This window comes from Oncorhynchus tshawytscha, linkage group LG05 (genome assembly GCF_018296145.1).
Source record: "Oncorhynchus tshawytscha isolate Ot180627B linkage group LG05, Otsh_v2.0, whole genome shotgun sequence".
Taxonomy (NCBI): domain Eukaryota; kingdom Metazoa; phylum Chordata; class Actinopteri; order Salmoniformes; family Salmonidae; genus Oncorhynchus; species Oncorhynchus tshawytscha.
This window is the reverse complement of record NC_056433.1, coordinates 22,820,417-22,842,340: the sequence shown is the minus strand read 5'-3', so window position 1 is coordinate 22,842,340 and position 21,924 is coordinate 22,820,417. Positions and strand designations below refer to the sequence as shown.

Below are 21,924 nucleotides of genomic sequence, written 5' to 3'. Positions count from 1 at the left end.
ATCCAGTGAGACAAAGAGCTGGTCTGTTGTTCTCACTGACCGTGTCCGCTCCCCATAGGCAGCCAGTGCCCTCACAGGGCACAGCATGCCGGAGGGAGGCCCAGACCCCCCCGCCACTGCCGGGGAGGCGCGGGTCGTAAGCAGACAGGATAAAAAGAGATGTTCACATGTCTGTCTGACAGAACCTCCGGGAGGAATGAAGGGTTGGGGCGGAGAGATATACTCTTCCCTCCAGGGTCCATCCGGTAGCACTCAAAACTTACTGAAAGAGCATGGAGCTCACCCACCCTCTTCATGGAAGTAATCGCTACCAAGAAATCCACCTTCATAGAGAGGTGTTTCAGGGAGGCTGACTCCAACTGTTCGAAAGGCGGCTTTGTCAAACCTGCCAATACCACATCCAGATCCCAGCTCGCCATTGAGCGGGTCCTAGCTGGACGCACGGGACGAACCCCTTTCATAAACCTGGAGACCAAGGGATGGCACCCCTATGGCTTCTCCATCCACTCCACATGGCAGGCAGATATAGCGACCAGATAACCTCTCAGGGTAGAGGCTGCCAAACCCTCATCGAAGCGAGACTACAGGTATTGGAGGACATTACTGCACCCAGCATTACTCGGGCACAACCTCAATACCAGTACACCAAGAGCAGAACAACCGCCAGAGCAACTGGTATGCCGCAGTTGTAACCAGCGCCCTTGCGCTCTGCATGGTGTTCATTATACCCTCCTGTAGTCCTAACATGGACCATTGGTGCCGTTCAGTGGCCAAGCCCACAGACTGAGGCGGTGCGGCCTCGGATGCCACAGAGTTCCCCTGACCTGAGACAGCAGGTCTGGTTTCAAGGGAAGTTGCCAAGGTGTCCCAGACAACAGGGACAGAAGGCTGAACCAGGGTTGTCTGGGCCAGTATGGGGCCACCAGCAGCAGACAATGCTCTGCCATCCTGGTCCTGTCCAGCACAGCCTGGATCAGGGGAAAAGGGGGGAATGCGTAAGATCCAGCCCTGGCCAATCGTGAGCCAGAGCATCCAAGCCCAGAGGCCCTGGTGGCTCCGACATGGAGTACCACAGGTGGCAGTGTGCATTGTCCAAGGAGGCAAACAGGTCCACTTGCGCCCTCCCGAATTTGTCCCACAGGTGCTGCACCACCTGGGGATGTAGGCTCCAGTCCCAAGGTGGCGGGCCCTCCTTCAAGAGCATATCTGCTGCCACATTTAGGATGCCATGTACGTGCGCTGCGCGTAGAGACGCTAGACGTCCCAGAGCCCAGAGAAGGAGACCGGGAGAAGAAGCAGAGGAAGGGTGTGGCAGATGACCTGCCGGGGCCAGCCTTCCCTCTGGCACCCCGAGCGCATGGGTCCCCCAGACACGCCCCAATGGCGGTGATGGTGGACACCATCACACCTGTCACAAAGACAAGCCATAAGCTCAGCCAAGCCAACAAGGCCACGGAGCCCTGGGAGAGCTTATGTCGTGACCCGCTTGGAGGAATAGGAACCCGGTGAGGGATAAATTACCCAGTACCTCTGCAAAAACCAGGGAAGACCCACGTGGGAAAAACAGGCTGTTGCTTCACCTCACGATGTGCCCCTCCCTGCTGTCGACCCTTAGCACGAGGAGATGGGGCAGGAGAGGGACCCCACCGTCGTTCGGGCAGCTGGAAGATGGGATTGGGCCAGCCAGAATGGATCTGTGTATAACTGCTACAGTAAGTGTCTTTTTTTTATTTGAAGGAGTCTTTCTCGCTGATCAAAGGGACATATGTTTCAAATGCCATATTGCAAACTGTGATTATTGACGTTTCTAAACGTTTAAACAGCGTCGGGATTGTAGTTCACATGAGCCAGTCGTGGGCGAAACTAACGTTAATGGCTGAAAACTTTCGGGAGAAGGCAGACTCACGTTTCATCTGCTGGCCTGAATGTAAACAAAAACTAACTATTTTGATTATGTGACATGAAAGCTCTCTCACAAGACATCAAACGTTGCTAGTTAATTAACAAAACGATTCAAGAAGATTCTCTAGTTAGCTCAACTGCTAACTACCTAACGTTAACTAACTATGTACGGGCTAGCCAGCTAAAAGACAAGCTCAGCTTCTCACCTGCACTCGTGAAGTAAAACACCATCCTGCATGAATGGAAACAACTTTTTTAAACCTGAAAATACATGTGCATCATAACGAGATAAGCACAGAGTTCGTGATAACTGTGCTGAAAGTTGACACGGAAGTCGTCGCTGTTTCCGCTTAAGTGGTGTTGGGTAACTGTTTTGCAAAGAGGCGCGCGCTATTCAAAACAGTCTGTGAAAGAACCGCGGGGAAACAGAACGCTGGTTGTGGCAAGCAAACCACAGTTCCACAACTTTCTAACTTTGTTACGTTGTGGATAACGTCTGCTTGGTATGTGTTTGTGGAAAAACAATGTATTTGATTAAAGTCAGTTAGCAAAAGTGTTTAGATGGCATGACGTTTTGATTTTGAAAGTCAGCTACTGTTAGGGTGTATTCATTACGTTTTGTAACCGTTTAAGAACCAATCGGAACCGCAAACAGGCATAATGAATACACCCCTGTGTGCACTTCAACTCTGTACGCTAAATTAGCTAACGATTAAGAATCCTGTCAGGCACAAAAACGAGTATCTAGCAAACTTCTAGCTAAAATTAGTTTAGTAACCTTTTGGTAAAAAGTTGCTGGCAAGTTTGATCACTTCACGTTAGCTACTAACGTTAGGTATGTTTGCCAGACAGTGTTGTAGCTGGGTAGTTATGGCAATCCATGATGATCCCTCCAAATATTATTCACTCAGCCACTGAACCCTGGCTGCAGAGACTGCTGTCTTCACAAATATTTAGCGTCAAGATATTTAACAATAAATGTTCAGTGTTTAAATGACATTATGTTTGCATTTCAATTATAATGTATTATTGTTGTTATGCTAACTGATTACGCATGGTTCATTTACTGATGCTATTTATTCTTCCAGTGAAGTTAGAAACATGATGCCTAGCACTACAAGGAAGCACAGGTGCGTTACAAGATGTGCATTAGTCCATCATATGTGTTAAATCAATCAATCATGCATATAACATTGACTAACATCCTTATTATTCTACTACAACATTTGTAGTCGCCCAGCTGAAAGGCCTGTCAAGGATGGAGGATCTCCCCTGAAAAGAAAGTCACCCTGGCTGCACCAGTCTCCACTAAAGAAGATGTCAGCCAGACACCAGGAGAAGGAGAACTGCCCATCCCCTCAGAGATCACCAGCTCCATCTCCCCTAAAGATTGCTCAGAAGAGAGCCTCTCCATTCCAGCCTGCTGTGGTTACAGGGTCCTTCTATGGTAAACGCAAACCTTTGTACCTGACACCCCTGGAGAGGAAGATGCTGAATGAGACCAAATCACTGCCAAGGCTGACCACTGTGGATCCGTATGGAATACTGACAGATGCTGAGAAAAAGAGGATGATTAACAGTAACAAGGTCAAGAAAGTGGCCGCTGTACACAGTGTGAAGACTGGCTTAAAGGGAAGCTGCAACTTCAAATCAAGCCTGATCAATTCCTCAAAACCTAAAGCACCCACCAGCACAAAGAAAGTGGAGCCGAAAAAAGGCATCCCCTTGACCTTCGGTGGTTTCAAGTCTAAGCCCAAGCCTAAGATCTTCGTTGGGGCTGCCTTTTTCAGCACAGGAAAAAAGCCAGCCTCCATTGTCAAAAAGTCTGCCCCGAAATCTACCAAGCCAGCTTTGAGTTTTGAGAAAACAAATGCTCTGGTTCATGCGTCAGAGGGAAAACAAGAAAAAAAACAAAAAGCCCCATCTCCAAATCGATGTGCTGTTGTAGTGAAGAAACTGCAGGAAGAGCTGCAGTCTCCACCCAGTGTCCAGGATTTGCTAAAGAGTCCAGAGTCACCTGAGGCCCTGTCACCCAGAGCTATAGCAGAGAAATATGGCATGACCAAGGATGTCAGCATTGTGTTAAACATATCTTTGTCTCCCACATGTTCAGGATCCCCAGAAATAAACACTCAGGTGAGCTGTATATCACTGGAAACGTGTTTAGCCTGATTCTCAATGTCTGTTAATCCTGTGGGGAAATAATTAACAAAGCATAGTGTATACATACTACATTTTATTATATTGTTCTTTCACTGTTTGTAGGAGGACTTTATCACAGATGCAGGCTCTCATGCAGTGTTTGATCTCAGTGATATTAGCCCATTAACCTGTATCAGCAGTCCAGTCAAAGGTAGTTTTTTTTGTCATTGGTCAATTATCATTCATATGTTTTTACTTCAAATCAAATGTCTTTTTAATTTATGATTTCTCTCTCCCCTTTAGACTCCTTAGCCGATTCTGTAGAATCCTCAGCTATGTGTACAATCTTTGGATCTGAATCAAAGAGGTAGGCAAAAACCACTTCTGTTTATTTTCAGCTAAAATGGTTTACTGCCCTCCAGGGAGGAAATTATTTACAGTCTCGCACATGGTCAAGTAATAGTAACACTGTATACAGGAGGGTATATGCATTTATTATAATGTTTATTTTCTCCCTGTAGGCCCCAGAGGAAAGCAGCTCAGACCTCTCCAATGAATTGCAGCACCCCCTCTTCCCTTGGTCACCCCATTCCCTCTGCTGCTAAAGAGAGGAGAGACAGGAAGAAGAGAGATATGAATAAACAGGCTGATGATCAACTCATCATTGTAAGTAAATCCTTTGATGGACAGATTCATGGATGGAAATGTTGATGATGACTGTTACCTCTCTCTCCCTGCCATCTGTGAGCTCTGCTAATGCTCTGTGTTTACCTCAGGATGCAGGCCAGAAGCAGTTTGGTGCCACCACGTGTGGGTCATGTGGCATGATCTACACTGCAGACAGCCTGGAAGACAACTTCCAGCACACACAGTTCCATAACCGTTTTCTGGACAGTATTAAGTTTGTGGTGCGTACGCCCAGGCGTTTCCTCCCTCCTACTGATGTGTACAAGTTGCCCTAAGGATGTTGCTTTTAGAGAGGCTCATTATTTTTTCCACAAAAGCTTAGCCAAATCGTCTGCCATGGTTTAGTGGGGGGAAAATGTAACTGACCACTCTCTCTCTCTCTTGATTTCTGACGGCTGCTTAATCAATGTTTCCTTCTCGTTCCCAGGGCTGGAAGAAAGAGAGGGTGGTAGCAGATTTCTGGGATGGAAAAATCATTCTGGTTCTACCAGATGATCCAAAATACGCTGTCAGAAAGGTACAGTACTTGCACTTCTCTTAAATAATTCCCTTCTAAAATGGAAGACCCACAACCTTCAACGGAGACAGTTTTTGGACACTGGGTTGAACATTGGTCTACAAAACTCCTTGCGCACATTCATGGCCCCCAGTAACAGAGACAGCAAAGCAACCCCACAGCATTATCAACCCTCCCCTTTGTTTGATTGTAGGGAGGGTGTTATTTCCATTGAATGCTTCATTTGGTCGCCAGTAAACGCTGATCGTTATTGCCAAAGAGCTTTAATTGTGTTTAATTGGTCCACAGAACATTTCCCCGGGATTTAGGCTTGTTTAGGTGGGTTTTTGAGAAGTTCAATAAGGCTTAGATGTGCCTCGGTCAGAGTGTTCCTATGTTTACCAATGGCCAAATTAAGCATTCAAAGAAAAGATCACCATCCTCCCAGTCAAACATGGGGAAGGTTTCGATAATGCTGAGGGGTTGCTTAGCTGCTTCTGGTCAGCAGATTATCAAGGTGTTTTGGATTGCAATGTTCAATCCAGCGTCCAAAAACGGTCCCTTTTGAAGGTTGTGGGTCTTCCAGTCGGACAACAACCCCAAACACACATCAAAAGCACAGAATTGGTTCAAGAAGCGCTGGACTGTTCTGTCATATCTATAACCTATGGTGAGAGCTGAAAACAGCAGTTGGTGGAGGGCATAACCTCAAACATTGAAGAATTAGAGCAGTTTGCTGCTTAAGAGTGGGCCAAATTGCTAGTAGAATGGTCCAGTAAGCTCATTGATGAACAACTGCCAACAAATGCTTCTATCTTGGCCGAAGGCTGTGCAACCATGTACTAGCTGGGGTGCCAATAATTTTGTCCATGCCATTTGTCTTTATTTTCTCAATTTAAAATTGTAAACTTAAGTTTACAAAAATAAAATTGTTTCTGCAATGTTGAGGTGTGGGGAACTAAAGTTTTCAACTTCAACTTATTTTAGAAGAAATTGTGAATTATTTAAGAAAAGTGCAAGGATGCCAATATTTTTTTCCACAACTGTATCAATCACATCAGTTTGTTTATGCATTTGGTGTGAATGGAATTCTGAACCCACTTAACCACTTGTTCATGCTTAATGTTTATTAGGCAGAAGATGTGAGGCAACTTGCTGACAACGAGTTGGGCTTCCAACAAGTGTCCCTCAGCTGCCCCAGCCAGACTAAAACCTATCTGTTTGTGAACAGTGACAGGATGGTCGTCGGCTGCCTCATTGCAGAGCACATACGACAGGTAAAATCTATTTTCTCCGGTGCTGCTAAACTTTTGCGCTCTGTTCAAATGTGTCACGCTCCAAACATGGTAGGTTTTTCAGTAATGGATCAGGAGTATTTTACCTGACTATGGTGACGTAAAGGCCTGTGATAATGTTAATTTCCGGTCGCGTGCTTGCGAAAGATGAAGTTTGATTTATCAAGAAATTAACTAATATACGCTCAGATAGAATCAGACGTGAGCTTTAGTGCACGGTCATTTCTGCTGTCAACTCTTGTTCATGAGGGCCAGTGACGGGATGGTCATCTGATGCCTCATTGCAGAGCACATATGACAGATAACTACCAATAGGGGAGTACTCAAGGAGATTCAATCAGGTCTTTGTAAACACACTTGGTTGGTTATTCTCGCTTTCTAACTAGGTGTAGTTGGTGAGTGGATTGCTATCTTACAGGGATATTTAGCTGAGTGACTGATGAATGATTGGGCTATCTTGCCCTTTGTTTCCAGGGCTTCAGAGTGCTGGAGCAGCCAGAGCAGACTAAGGACATGACCAAGGAGGATTTCATGGAGCACCACAGGGTCTGGTGCTGCTCTATCACCCCAGAGAAGGCCATCTGTGGGGTCAGCCGTATCTGGGTGTTCAGCCTGGCCCGTAGGAAGGGCATCGCCACAAGGATGCTCGACACTGTCCGGTAAGAGAATTATTACAGGTTGGGTAGTGCTAACGACTTGAGATAAATGGCTGTTGTTAATGTAAGGGATGTGGTCTACACAACAATGGAAAATGTGGATAGCTACTGGTTTGAGGGTGCATTCGTTTCAGTGATATATAAACGGAGTTATTCCTGATTTAACCAGGAAAGGTCATATCCCATTTTAATGAATGTATTTCTGTCATTTCAGAAACTCCTTTATGTATGGGGGCCACCTGACCAAGGAGGAAATCGCCTTCTCTGACCCTACCCCAGACGGCAAACTGTTCGCCACAAAGTACTGCGAGACGCCTGCGTTTATGGTCTACAATTTCATTGGTTAAGGCTGAAATTACATTTGACATATTTTGGTCCTTTAATGAGTATGTGTTAAACGTAGGAAAATATACATTTACATTATCACACTACCGTCACCACTTTTAAATGGACATACATGCATCATTTCTAATCACACATTTTAAAGCCCATTTCATAGAGAATGCTAAACTGGACAGTATGTAGTAACTTACTTTGAAGAGATGGTGATTGATCTCTTCTACATCTTGTACATAGTTTGAATAAAATCTTTACCTCTTATCACACTTCAGAATCACAATTTCATGGAAAATACATGTCATGCTGCAGTCTTCTAGTGAAACAGGTGCATTTTGGGTAGAGAGGTTTGTCAGCAATAGAACTAACCGTTATGTGCTGCTGCTACTTACAAAAATGCATTGTGAGCTAAATATCTGTACTGAGCAAAAATATAAAACGCAACATTCAAAGATTTTGGGCTGGCGTGGCTACATTTGGTCTGCAGTTGGTACTTATGGTAGCGAAATTGACATTCCCCGGAAACAGATTTGGTGGACTTTCCTACAGTCAACATGCCTATTGTGCACTCCCTCAACGTGAGATGTGTGTTGCAACAAAACTGCACCTTTTAAAGTGGCCTTGTCCCCAGCACGAGGTGCACCTGTGTAATGATCATGCCATTTAATCAGCTTCTTGATATGCCATACCTGTCAGGTGAATGGATTCTCAAAGGAGAAATTATCTAACACATTTGTGCACAAAATTTGAGAGAAGCTTTGCATGTTGCATGTGTTCAGTGTATATAACACAGTTAAGTTGATAAAGATACAATTTCAGTCAGGCTAGTCTTAATGACGATGAGCATCTAAGCATATTCATTTAATTGCATGATCATTAACAATCTGACTGCTTCAGCTGAGAATTCCTTCCTCTATTTTACATTACATGTTTAGTTTCAGATTGTGCTGCACAATATATGCCCACATCAATTTGACATGAACACATGGCTACACATGACACTACTAAAATGCTGAAGTATTAGTCTTTAGAAAAGCAGCTTCTTTAAATTGTTTATCAATTTACTGAGACATTTTGTTTACTACAATTCACCTAAGAGTACCGTACATTGCATACATACAAGTTAAGACAAACAGGAAAGGTTTCTGGATATGAAAACAGGACTAGTCAACATTACAGTATGGTTTGAATGAGATGAGACTAGTCTAACTGATCAGTCTATGACAATGACGTTGTCCGCCTGCATGTTGGACTCCAGAACCTGAACTATTTGGACAGCCGCCGGGCGTTTCTGTGGATTCTCCTCCGTGCAGAGCCAGAAGAGCTCCACCATTCTCTGGTAGGCTCCCCCAAGACTCTCAGAGTCCAGCGCCGGTCGGGTGCCCAACCTCTCATAGTAGGCATCCTCATCAAAGTCATCCTCATCCATTGAGACATCTAAAAAGAGAAGTAATTTTACAATAAACTTTTATATTTAAGCAATCATTGAGCAAGTGATATTGTTTGACAAACTGACAAATCTCAGATCTTATGAAGTAATTATCTAAAACAAGTTAACGTAAGGGAAATAGCCTTTTAAAAAGAGCTCTAGATTCAAATCCAGAGTATGAGAACTCTCCTTACCCTCCTCACTGTTCTCAATCTCCAAGTGAGGCATGGCCAGAGTCATCATCTCCCACAGGGTCAGTCCGTAGGCAAAGATGTCTGCCTTGTCCGTGATCACGCCTCCCTCTTCCAGAGCCTCCTTGGGCTTCCACGGCTCAGTGCCAACGTACTCTGCTTTGGGATTACTCACTGAGAGAGGCAGGAATAGGTTTAAACACGTTATACAGTGATTGAAGCCAGGGTTTTTAGGCATATTGGGAGTTCTTACATTTGACCAACAGTTTATTTGTGACTATTTGTGGTTCTCAGAAAATCCCAAAATAGAATGTAAAGATCTTAAAGTTGGGAACATGTTTAAGAAACTATTGAAGAATAAAGAGGAATGTATTTGCTTTGAAGCCTAAGTAACAGAAGTGGAGGTATTGTAAACATTTTTGATCCCCTTTCATTTTTCTTGCCCGTGTTAACATCTCTTAACTATAATTAATCACACATTGCTCAAAGCATTTACAAGCAAGCTGCATGAAAGGGTGAAACTATTACCAATTTTAGTCTATATAAAATGATTAATGTGCATTAAACAAAGTTCTAGCTCTTCTGCATTTGGTTTGAGGTAAACTAAACTCTTATTGCATTTCACTTGACACCCGGAATGAGTCACTTTTGCCTAGGCCTAAAGCCTATTTCTGAAATACAAGAATACATTATATTGATTGTGCCCTTTTCATTGAGGTTCTATGACCTCATGAAAACAGGCATTGTTTACATGGCAAACCACCTGTACATTGTTACTCTATACCCCTCCCTACAGCATCACTACCATTAATTCCCAGGCTGTGTTTATGAGAAAGCCCTTGGCATTCGTTCCATTAGGCTCATGACATGAGTGCGTGCAACATTGTGAAAATCATCTACAGGCTACTTTGCAGGAACAACAGAAGTTTGGCATTACTCCCAGAGTCCTAAACCAGGCTAGTAGGAATGTACTTTGTTAAAGTCTAATCAGTGTTTACACCAGACTAATTTCTCAGGTTCACACTAACAGTGAAAAAGGCAGGTTGTCTGACAACATGGGGAAACGAGGCCTAACGACCAAAATACCAAGTAATGCCTATTTTCCACAGTGTTTAATTGGATGTATTCAGCTCAGATGGTGACATCTACCTTTCATATTCTCATCCAACTGCAAGGAGACTCCCACATCGCAGATTTTGACAGTCTCAAAGTCACCCTTGATGACAACATTGCAAGACTTCATGTCGCCATGTAATAGCTTCTTCTCGTTGTGAAGGTACTGGAGAAAGTGGAAAATATATACATTTCAGTGTTTCCTTCCTATACTTCTATAACAATTGTACAGTCATGTGTTTGACTCACATTAAAAGATGGAATAACATGAAGCACCTGGGAACAATGAGAGGGAAAGAGAAAACAGGAACATTGATATTTAAGGGGATTTTTGGCTTTTAAAGTTTATTTGGTCATACCTAGGGAATAAATTAAAGACATCTACACTCAGCAGTGACACTTTAAAAAACACCCCCTCCGGGGATTACAGAACATTTGAAATCGTGAACCTCAAATTGTTTTTGTAATAACACCAATAGAGGAGAAACTCAAAGACCCTTCACCACATGTCTGTATTCACATCAGAGGAGGATTGAGTTGGGGAAAATGTATAAAAGCAATCTTCAATTACATTTGCTTACATTACATTTGCCGACTTCCCCAAAGCATGAGAAATGAATAAAGGCCATCCATATCAATTAGCCTATCTGTATAATCACATCAAAGCCTATACAGTTTACAGTACTCCTGGTATTACAGCTTTCTGTTTACATGCACGCTCAATTACCCACCCCTTCCGGACCTAGACCAGGTGTAAACTGGGTTCAAAAGATGAGTACGAGGTTACCTGTAGGCCACGCGCCACATGCAAGGCCACTTTCTCAATGGTGGCAGCTGGATAAGCCTTCAGGCCCTCCTCTCTTCGCCACTCTATCAGGTCATTTAGGGACTTCTCCCCACCATACTCCATGGCCAGGCACTTAGAGCCATCATTGGCAGTGGTGAAGGCACGGAATCCTGTCAAATCATATGGCTGTTAATACAGATATCAAGAACCAAATATTGCATGGAATGGGATTTGTTCAACACAATCTTTATAATATGTACAAGTACAGTAGCCCTGTTCATGTGGAGTATAGGTCATTACACTTATAAAAAATAAAACATTTTAATTCTTACCAACAATGTTTGGGTGCTGCAGGCCTTTCAGGATATTTGCCTCGTCACAGAGTCGTCTCTGGTAGACACCCACCTGCTTTGAGGCACATTTGTTGTTGATCTTTTTGACAGCCCATGGAGACAGGTTCAGTTTACCAACTCTAAAAAACGAGCACATGGGAACATGGTCATGACTCGTGACACATCAAAACCATGGGTGACATTGAAGAAGCTAAACAAAACAAACCTGTTCATGAGATACACATTCACCCCAGTTCCACATCCCAGTTTCTTCATGAAAGGGGAGGCAGGGATGGTTATGGGAGTTCTAGGACTGGCAGTGCTACCAGAGAGATGGCTCTTAACCCTGTCTGGTTTGCAGGGCGTCTTGAATCCATTCACATCACTGGCAATAGTGGAATCCATTCTTTCCTAGATCTGTGAATAGAGATGTGACAGATGTAAAATAATTGTTCAATGCTAGCACAGCTGACTGGCTAGCTAACGTGTTATCTAAGGCTAGGCCACTGATCTAGGCGAACTTTTTCCCATTCAAAGACGGTAATGCCTTAACAGTAAGTTACATATTCGGCTAGGCTAACTTCAACAACCGTCAGTGATCTAACGTTATCGCAGGGACCCAAAGATAGCGATCATGCTAATTTACTCAAACGTACGATTATGATCGTTTTATGTAACTAAAGCATAATGGGATAAATTCACTCATTATTATTTCTTACCAATTTCTGTCTTGTAGCTAGCTATGTCTTCATCACAAAACCTGCAGAAAACGCGCCCAGCCTTCGTTCAAAAATTGTTTACGTAGGTCAAGTACAGGCGCGCTAGAAGGACAAACGGCACGTCTGTCAAATGAAAAAGCGTTTTAAAATATGTAATGAAAAGGGAAAGTGGATGCCTAGTCAGTTGCACAATTGAATGTATTCAACCGAAATGTGTGTTCCGCATTTGTAACCCACCCCCTCTGAATATGTAGCCCATAGATATATACAGTGATTAAGCCACAGGAGGTTGGTAGCACCTAAATTGCTCCGTTCCAGCCATTATTATGAGCCGTCCTCCCCTCAGCAGACTCCACTGCCCAGATTGAGCCCACCAACTACTTGAAATACAGGTCAGTGGCATGGACACACTGGTGTATAATATAATGTCATGATGTAGCTAATGGTGCTTCTGGTTTGATTTTTAAAAACAAATATATATATATATATATATATATACATATGCAAGTAAAATTCATGTATTACACCAGCAGAGGGCAGGCATAGGAGCTAAATAGAGAGGTATGTTGTTTGTGTGGACCTTCAGTCTATGTGGATGGTGGGTACATGTAGATGCACCAAAGTGCTTTAACCTACATTAAACATCTTACAAACGTATAGTGCATGTCATGACCACAGGTTATAAATAGGTAGATGTGACCACCAGTGGTGTGTTGAGCAAGGAGGATGGTCCTGTGGTACCATAATATATCAGATTCCAAATCAATGAAGGCCTACTGTAGTGCACTGAAATGTGAGATTCATGCAGAGCCAACTTGTCAAACCCATGTTGTTTATCTCTCTTATAAACAACAATTATGTTCAATGCATGTGTGTATTTTTCTTGACTGATATGGTGTGTGTTCTAAGGGGAGAAAAGATAGCTTTGGGCATGCAAATGTTCTGCACTCTCTCAGACTGTTTACGCAAGTTTAAAAAAAGTTTATTTATCTTACATTTTCATGTTTGGGGCCCAAACCCTGGACTCTAGTGGCAGAACAGATATCCAGATTTTCTGCAGATCAAGGGACAAATCCCCTGTTTAATTTGTTATTTAACCAGCCACATTTGAGCAGATGTCTGCTGCAGCCTGCATGTGTGTCTGAAATGATCCCAAGCACAGTTGAGGCACACGTGTCTTACCCAATTTCTCCACATGTGCATAGCTACACGACATCCCCATAGCAATGGGCAGACCATGCCCCAGTCATACTGCCCTTCCAGGTGGTACCGCATGCTGTTTAATCACTGGTGGGAACCATTTCAATACCCTAGTTGTTTCCCTCTTTCATTCAGCACTATATTGTAGAAACATAGTTTAATATGAAGAGAGTGCATTGTTGCTACATGTTTTGGTTGTTTTTATAGACATATGTGTTTCTTGGTCAAACCTCAGTGTGGGCTCTGGAGGGGAAGAAAGAGCTGTCCTCAGCTCTGCTCAAATTGGGTGGAATTGGGGAAATCCACAATTTAATCACTTCATGCATGTTTTCAATGTCAAATGTTGTTCTATATACATGGTTTATTTGTCCATGGTTTTACTTGAATAATCAACTGCATTTTGACAATTTCTTGCTTAACTTTAATTTGGATCATATCCAGTGTGCATATGTTAATCAATTCTGTATATGGACATGTCAACAGAATGTGCGTGTTCCAACAGCAGCTTCATCTGAACATTCAGACACAGGAGATGGAAGACTGTTCAGGAAATCCAGGCCAAAGGCCACCGATAACTCTTGCTAGTTTACAATAGCAAACAGCGGCTGTCAAATCTTTCTTATTGAGTTAATCCTGTCCAGAATACTCATGGGAATATGGGGGAGTTTGAGGGCTCTGGGGTAGCAGTTTGAAGTGCAGCCTTGGAACATACTCATTTTTTAAAGTTACACGTCAAGTAGTGCTGATTACTGGAACTGCCCTTTCTCTCGGAGTTATGTGATGTGAGCCTGCTCTGAACAATGTGGTTTCTTTCCATAAATTAACTGAAGAGATATAGTTGTTGAGCCCACTACCCCTTGCACAAAATCACTGTAAATAGATTCACAGATTGTCATTTCAAATCCTCATACAGAGCTGACTCAATGGGACAGTCATGGATGTTGATGCCAGAGAGGCCTTGTGGGTACAATAGAGGATAAGAGTCAAATGGTTCCTTTGTCCATCTGTGAATTCCAATGAAATACCCCTTAACAAATATTGTCCTCATGTCATACCTCAAATAAAACAACTTGGTGTTGTTTGTCTGTGTTTGACATAAAACTGAGGGTAGAAAATAGATTGATACAGTTCCAGATACTAAAGACTCCCACAATCAGAGAGTAAGAATCTCAGTGTACCAAAGACCCAAACATTTGATATGTTAAAATGAATAAGTGCTATTACCTGCATACAAAAAAATATTTAAAATTTTAAAATGTAATAGAATTTTAAAATGTAAAATAAAATTTTAAAAAAATCCCCCAATAAAAGTTCAAACATGTTGATTAAACACATCTTCCCCTCACTCGTGATTCATGGTCTTTGTTCTCGGTAGGCAACCCTAGTCCTGGAGTGCCGCAGGGACTTCATGTTTATTATGTAACTGACCTGAAACCAGGTGTGTTCAATTTATGAAATCACTGAACTGATCAATTAGCTCAGTTGATCAGGTGTAGTGCCTAGTTGGAACAAAATCCTGCAGTACCTGCAGTACTCCAGGAACACTGTTTCCTTCCCCTGCCCTAGACTCACCATATGCTGAGGTGATCAGGTGATTCTCCAGCAGTCATTTCTATATCCGTCCTCCATGTGGAACCACTTTTAAGGTAATTGTTTCTCAGTTGTCAATCCAGAGATGCCATGCCCAACTTCTTCTCTCCATCTTCACCTGTTTTCTTGATGTAGCTACAGCAGTGTTTCACAAACACGGTCTTCGGGAACCCAAAGGGTGCACGTTTTGGCTTTGCGGTTGGATTATACAGTTAATTCAAATAATCAACTAATCATCAATTGTTGATAATTTGAATCAGCTGTGTACTGTTAGGGCAAAAACCCTTGAGGTTCCGAGGATCAAGTTTGGGAAACCCTACAGTAGCTATAGTATGGGATAGGATTACTTAGCTTTCTACTGAATTGCCTCTAACCTCATTTTAATAAAAATAAATGTCCACACAAACAAATGAATACCATTTTATTCTTTCAACAGTACATTATCTTTTTTTATCAGCAAGAAATATCAAGTTTCAAAGTATTATCTAATGAACATATGACATATTGTCACATATTCACTGTATTTATTTAAACATTTCAAATTACATGAAAAAATACTATACTATGGTATAAATACTATAGTATTCACTGTAGTGTTTTGCAGACTTTACTGTAATATTCACTGTAGTATTTACTGTGGTATACTGTATATTTATATTTTACAGTACAGTAACTATGGTATAATTATTGTAGTAAAATAAAACTAGTGTATATACTAAAGTTTTTAATGTAGTGTTTTTAAGAGATTACTGTAGTACTTACTATAAGTGTTTTTGTTTTATTATATTTGACATAAGTGGAGGCTTTGTCCTTGAGGAAATCTACTGGACAAGTACTAAAAAGATCACGTTTTCAATTATCTGTATGTAGTTGAGACTGGGGTCTAAACAGATAATTCAGCACTGCTCTTTTCTATAATCTGTGGGTAACACAATATATGGTCTATACTTGGCATGTAGGTTTCTAATTTATGGGTGGAACAAATTGGAATATGGGGGAGGGGAATGTTTTCCACTAGTTACCATACCCACAAATTATAAATTGGCTATAAACAATAAAAATGTATGAAAAAAATTGATTCTTCATCTAAATTCAAGGTAGGTATAAGGTTAGCAGTGTGTATAAGGTTAGGGTTAAAGTTACAGTTAGGTTTAAAATCACATTTTAAGAAGATAAATTGTAGAAATAGGCGGGGCTTAAAAGACTATGCGGCTGTGGTAACTAGTGACAATCGAGGGGAATGGGCAGGGTATATGCTAATTAAATATTGTAGTATTTAATATAGTTTTAAAAAGTTTAGTGTTTTTGCCGACTGTAGTGTTTTTGTGGACATTACTGTTGTAATTACTACAGTGTTTTCTTTGCAGATAATACTGTAGTATTTACTATAGTATTCTACGGTATATTCCAATGTTCTCTAGTAAGTGCTACCACACATGATCGAGGGATGCTACAGTGTGTAGTATAGTATTTTACAGTATTACAGTTTACTGCAGAATTTTATAGCAAGTGCTGTAGTATTCTATAGTAAACTGTAGTATTTTTTTCATGTGGGCCAGGTGTTATGACCAGCACAATCGATAAACAGATAATTGCACTCCTCAAAAGTCCTTATTAAATCTTGTCAAATAAAAGTGTTGGTTAGAGTTACGGGGGTACCATGGTATAATAAATCAACCAATCTCGACTTCACATACTGTGGCAATTATAGCATCCTAGTATTTGATAGTATGTTCCTAAAGTGGAACTTGGGTTTGTGGTCCCTGTTATACAAATCAAAATTGTGTGCAGGCTGCTCCCTTGTACTTGAAAAGGCATTGCATGACTGATGAATTTACAGAACAGTTGAAGATCCATGCAACAATTACCTCTATGTTCACAGACTAACTGCACCCTAGTTGAATATTTGAGAGTGGATTATAATAGTAATGATCACATACTGCAGGAATATGTATTTCTACAAAACCAGAATAATTTCCCTCTATGAAAATAATTCTGAAGAATTCCAATAGAAAATATTTGTTATAGTTTCTTTCCCAAGAGGGAAGCATTATCAATCTGAATGAAAATGTACAAAGAGGGTAAGGTGTTATCTTTGACAGTTGTCACATACACCAGATAGGTGCAGTAAAATGTGTTGTTTTACAGGATCCGCAATAGTAGTACGGCTCCCCTGGAGCAAATTAGGGTCAAGTGCCTTGCTCAAGGGAACATCTACAGATTTTTCACCTTGTCGGCTCAGGTATTCGAACCAGAAAACTCTATAGCACTCTATAGCACTGGAGGCTGGTGGGAGGAGCTATGGGCTCATTGCAATGGCTGGAATGGTATAAAGGATTGGAGTCAAAAATGTGGTTTCCATATGTTTGACGTCTTCGATACTGCTCCATTTATTCCATTCTAACCATTACAATGATCCCGTCCTCCTATAGCTCCTCCCACCAACCTCCACTGCTCTATAGCACTCTATAACACCTCAATAGCACTTGTCTGAATATGAACCTCAGCGGATGAAAGTGAGGACCATGTCTAAAGGGGAGCTGCTTCAACGCTTCAAATGAAAAACTGAGAGATAGTCCAGATTTATGTGTCTCAGAGTATATCAAACCTAGTCCTCAGGACCTCAGCACATATCTTTGCTTATCCCAAAGCAATATTTGCCTAGGTTCATCTACAGAAATCTATGATAAAAGATATCATGCTCATGGAAACACTTGATTTACATTTGAAAGTGTATTACATCAGCGGTTGGTTTCGCTTATTTCACACAATAATCTATATTTCCCTGTTTCCTTTCCTGTGATAAACCTCAAGTCGTTGTGCATGTTTTACCATTTCATAAAAATGTTCCCAAAATATAAAAAGCCACCTAGGGCTGTAATTTGTCTTACTTTAGTCCTGGTTTCCATACATAAACCAACCGTTAGTCTCCAAACCGCCCCTGCAATTGTCGATGAAGAAAGAGGCATTTTTGGCTGCACTCTAACATAATCAAAATTAGCCAGTTGAAGGGAGAAGAATGAAAGAGAGAGAGAGACTCTAAGTCATGATGATAAAAAAACAATGCTTGCTTCCACAGACAGAAATGTTGAAATCGACAGACACAAACCAATCAATCGTACTGGGGCCAAGCCATACACCTATTTCAAATGGCATTAGTTCCCTTTATTTTCTTTGTAATCGCGTCATCTGTCAACAATTGGACAAACATTTGTGACTGACCATTTTTTAAGTTGGTCCTTTATAGGCACTGAATCTAGTTCAGCTATTGTTAAACCTACTTTACTTGAACAAAGTCGGCCATGAGGCCCTAAAAGGGTCTGAAGTCAAATCAGTTGCCCACAGCAGTGAGTAGGTGTAGGGCGTCAGAACGCAGCCCCTCTGCTCTAACTCACGCTGCCTGTCATCTGCAATTTAACTCTGCAGTTTAGAATTGAACTCAGTGGGAGTTAAAATGGTGGGTGTTAGGTGTTGCATGTCACCCCCGCATCCTCCACGTGCCCACAGTTAGTCTTGCCCCAGCCTGAGAACTTGCACTGGTGGATGGTGTCCTCATTCCCAACACAGGCCACATCATCCATCCAGATGAGCCCAGTACCTGTAGAAATAGACAGGGAATATATTAGAGAGAGAGAGAGAGGAAACACTTTAGTCAAGATTTACCTGACAGTGCAGGTCACTCCAGTACTTACAGAAACATATGGTTTTCAACAGATTATAGAGGGATTTAGAGGATTTTTTTCAAAGACATTTTTCATATTTTTTTATTTCACCTTTATTTATTTAACCAGGTAGGCCAGTTGAGAACAAGTTTTAATTTACAACTGCGACCTGACCAAGATAAAGCAAAGCAGTGCGACAAAATCCAACAACACAGAGTTACACATAAACAAACGTACAGTTAATAACACAATAGAAAGAATCTTTGTACAGTGTGTGCAAATGTAGAAGAGTAGGGAGGTAGGTAATAAATAGGCCATAGAGGCAAAATAATTACAATTTAGCATTAGTACTGGAGTGATAGATGTGCAGATGATGATGTGCAAGTAGAGATACTGGGGTGCAAAACAGCAAGCGGGTAAGTAATAATATGGGTGTGAGGTAGTTGGGTGTGCTATTTACAGATTGGCTATGTACAGTGATTGGTTAGCTGCTCTGATAGCTGATGTTAAAGAGAGAGTTGCATGGGGCCAGCCAAGTATCAGGCTCTGATGTTCTATTCTTTCTCTCAAATCACAGCCTTTATATGAAGTGAAGAGACTGTGATAGCAGAGTCTAGTCTGGCCATACTCAGGCTCCTCTCCTAGCTCTCCTAGCCCCTCAGTCTGCTGAGTAATTCATCACACGAGTCTCCTCTGAGAGCTCTTGGAAGCGTTAATGTGAGGCAGATATCTGGCAGAGGGATGAGAGCACGCCGTGTCTCCACAAACACAGAGGTTCTGGAGACTGGAGCAAGCCTCTCCTGTCTCCCGTCCACAGGCATCAGCTAGGGTAGCTAAGCACCACCAGAGGGGACCTCTGGCATGGAACCTCTGTCTGAAACTGGGTTTATTGTTGTATCAATTACATTGAAGACAGAGCTGGGAGGCCGACAAACAAACATGACAACACCCCCCAGCGCCTGCTTCTTGATCCAAATTAAAATGATTTCAAGACCCAGTCAAGATCTCCGGGATGGCTTAATGAATTGTTGCTGTCTGAAGAATGATGTGCAAAATGAATATACAATGTATAAAGGCACCTTAGGAATTCCATTGTTCATGAGGAGTTTGGAGTTACAATGGTAGACTTGGGACAATGAATTCATCATGCGCTTTGAGAAGAAAGGTCACGTCATCAATCAGTATGTAAAACTGATGGGAATGCATTTGTGTGCTTGAGGGCTGGATGCTTTTACACTCTGTCTATTGTTCTACCACTGTGCTCTTTTTGGGATCTAAATTATTTTACTTGCTAAATAAGCAGGTTTGAGAAGTTCACTAACATAATTCAAAGACAGGATCTTAAATATATGCCTAACATAACCCAACTTGGTTTGATCTATAACAACAAGGTCTAATATACATGCAAAAAAAACACACAGATAAACAGTATATCAAACCAATCCACATAATATATGTTTTTAAGATGCAATATGTCATATGAATGTCTCTGTCCCAACAAAGGTTCCCACAAAGTTACATTAGCATAAGCATGTCTGTCTTACTCCACATTTGAATCAGATTTCATCAGGGTTATATTTGAATGCTGACAAAATAACAAGCACAAAAAGCACAATATGGTTTTTCTAAACCTGAATCAGACGTTCATTTATTTTACTCTATGATGAGAGTTTACAGATATGCATGAGGGCTTCCTTCCATAGACCAATCAGAGGCTGTGCACGGGGTGAGAGGATTCATAGACAGACTTGATGAAAGACCATTAGAGGCCAATAAAACATCAATATATCCTGCTCTAGTTGGAGCCAGCAGACTAGACCATCAAACTATTTAACGTCAGAACTGGTCTGATATAGCGTAGAAATAGAAGTCTGTAATGAGAATTATTTGTGTTGTTTGGTAGTAATGTCTCAATTTCAGCAATGTTATCTATCGTTGTGTGTCTTGGCTCCAAAGAAGTAGTATCCCTAATGTTCAAATGAGTCCTGTCCCTCTCATGTTTAAGAACAGGATGTGTAAGTAAATATCATACCATATTGTTTTCCATATACTTTATGACCAACGGTATAGTCAAGGGCGGACCACAATCACGAAGGCCTGGCCTATTGTCTATCTACTCTATCCTTTTGTTCACAGAAACATTTTGAACTTTAGGTGTGAGCAATATTTTCCCTTCGAATGTTGGCGAACACAGTGTGTATGATCAGAGTTCTGCTCAAAGGTCTTTCTACCACATTTAGCGCCATAAAGTGCTAACGTGCCGACTCCAAGTCATAGCACAACCAACTACATTGAATAACTGAAACATCTTGAGTGCAGCATGAACATGAAGCAAACTTGAAAAGAAAACTTAGCCTCACAAATGGGGTCTATGAAAGACACATTTACAATTGTTTCATTCGTCCTCAAATATTCGTCCTCATTCGCCCTCAAAAGCCAATGTGAATTATAATACATTTTAAAGCATGGCTCTTGGAATAAGTATTCCCAGAAACAAATAATATTAATACACCATAATATGTTGATTGGACCTAACAGAGGTGTGTGTGTGTGTGTGTGATGTAATGGTAGTTGTTGAAAAAAAGTCATAGAGGAAACAGATATTACCACTGGGACTTTTTTGATGGCATCTGGTTCCTATGATTTTTCCATATAAACTTATATGAATCTCAGTAGTATTCTACTGCTGTGTGCACTAATACCCACCATAAAAAAAGTACAATTACAAAAACAAATGATAAAAATCATAATCCAACACCCTGAAACACATTTATCACAGTCTGTACTGTAGTTAGTTCCTAACTAGATGGAGATAAACTGCAAAGTGGCTTCCCAGCTAGCACATAATGTTCTGAGAACCATATGTTTCTTAGAGCTTGGTGAGAGCTTGGTTGTCCTATGGTTATTTTGCATACAACCTTCCCACAACGTTCTGGGAATTGTGCAGGATAGTTGTTTGGCTTTGGAACATTTAAGGAACTTGACAAAATACCGTTATTTTCTTGGTATTTCATTACGTTAACAGAACATTTCCGAAAAGTTCAAACATGTTTACATTGGATTACATTACAGTTCTATGAATGTTCTCCAACTGGCTTGACATTGGGAATGTTCTCAAATAGTTCAGAGAACATTAAGAAACAACATTCTCCTGTGGGAATTTCAATATTTTAAGCATAACGTTTCCACCAGGTTTCCTCGTGGTTCTATTTAAAGTAATGTTTGTTCTCAATTTGTTCTGAGAACGTTAAGAAACAACGTTCTTCAATGGGAATTTCAGTATTTAGCATAATGTTTTCTGTCAGTTTCCTCATGGTTCTATTTAAAGTAATGTTCTCAGAACATGAAAAAACCTTTCTGTAAAATGTAAAAACCACAAGAAAACAT

The 21,924-nt window shown here is 41.3% G+C and overlaps 3 protein-coding genes across 9 annotated transcripts in view; 1 reads left to right on the top strand and 2 right to left on the bottom strand.

Annotated features, from left to right (window-relative positions):
• The first annotated feature begins 1,598 nt into the window (after nt 1-1,598).
• Nucleotides 1,599-7,783, top strand: LOC112250174 (N-acetyltransferase ESCO2). 3 transcript variants are annotated; one of them, XM_024420091.2, is made up of 11 exons: nt 1,599-1,712; nt 2,991-3,032; nt 3,135-4,038; nt 4,168-4,255; nt 4,348-4,411; nt 4,566-4,710; nt 4,821-4,952; nt 5,159-5,248; nt 6,361-6,504; nt 6,997-7,181; nt 7,393-7,783. In XM_024420091.2, exons 2-11 carry the CDS (start codon nt 3,004-3,006, stop codon nt 7,523-7,525), a joined length of 1,914 nt encoding a protein of 637 aa, XP_024275859.1. In that variant the 5' UTR covers nt 1,599-1,712; nt 2,991-3,003; the 3' UTR covers nt 7,526-7,783. The 3 variants fall into 3 exon arrangements, with proteins under 3 accessions (XP_024275859.1, XP_024275858.1, XP_042177619.1); XM_024420090.2 differs by lacking the exon at nt 1,599-1,712 and adding an exon at nt 2,236-2,405; XM_042321685.1 differs by lacking the exon at nt 1,599-1,712 and adding an exon at nt 2,574-2,737.
• A 579-nt stretch (nt 7,784-8,362) lies between these two features.
• LOC112250175 (lymphokine-activated killer T-cell-originated protein kinase homolog) lies at nt 8,363-15,026 on the bottom strand. Of its 3 annotated transcripts, none has more exons than XM_024420094.2 (8): nt 14,858-15,026; nt 11,593-11,783; nt 11,367-11,506; nt 11,035-11,204; nt 10,497-10,523; nt 10,284-10,413; nt 9,138-9,308; nt 8,363-8,951 (listed from the first exon to the last, which is right to left on the bottom strand). In XM_024420094.2, exons 2-8 carry the CDS (start codon nt 11,769-11,771, stop codon nt 8,728-8,730), a joined length of 1,041 nt encoding a protein of 346 aa, XP_024275862.1. In that variant the 5' UTR covers nt 11,772-11,783; nt 14,858-15,026; the 3' UTR covers nt 8,363-8,727. The 3 variants fall into 3 exon arrangements, with proteins under 3 accessions (XP_024275862.1, XP_024275860.1, XP_024275863.1); XM_024420092.2 differs by lacking the exon at nt 14,858-15,026 and adding an exon at nt 12,086-12,217; XM_024420095.2 differs by lacking the exons at nt 10,497-10,523; nt 14,858-15,026 and adding an exon at nt 12,086-12,217.
• Nucleotides 15,027-15,282: 256 nt separating this feature from the next.
• Nucleotides 15,283-21,924, bottom strand: part of LOC112250173 (scavenger receptor class A, member 5 (putative)) — a 79,470-nt gene continuing 72,828 nt past the window's right edge. For all 3 annotated transcript variants that reach the window (XM_042321684.1, XM_024420089.2, XM_024420087.2), the window contains one exon: nt 15,283-18,473. In XM_042321684.1, coding sequence (XP_042177618.1) covers nt 18,340-18,473 — 134 coding nt within the window. In that variant the 3' untranslated portion in view covers nt 15,283-18,339. The remainder of the gene's footprint in view (nt 18,474-21,924) is intronic.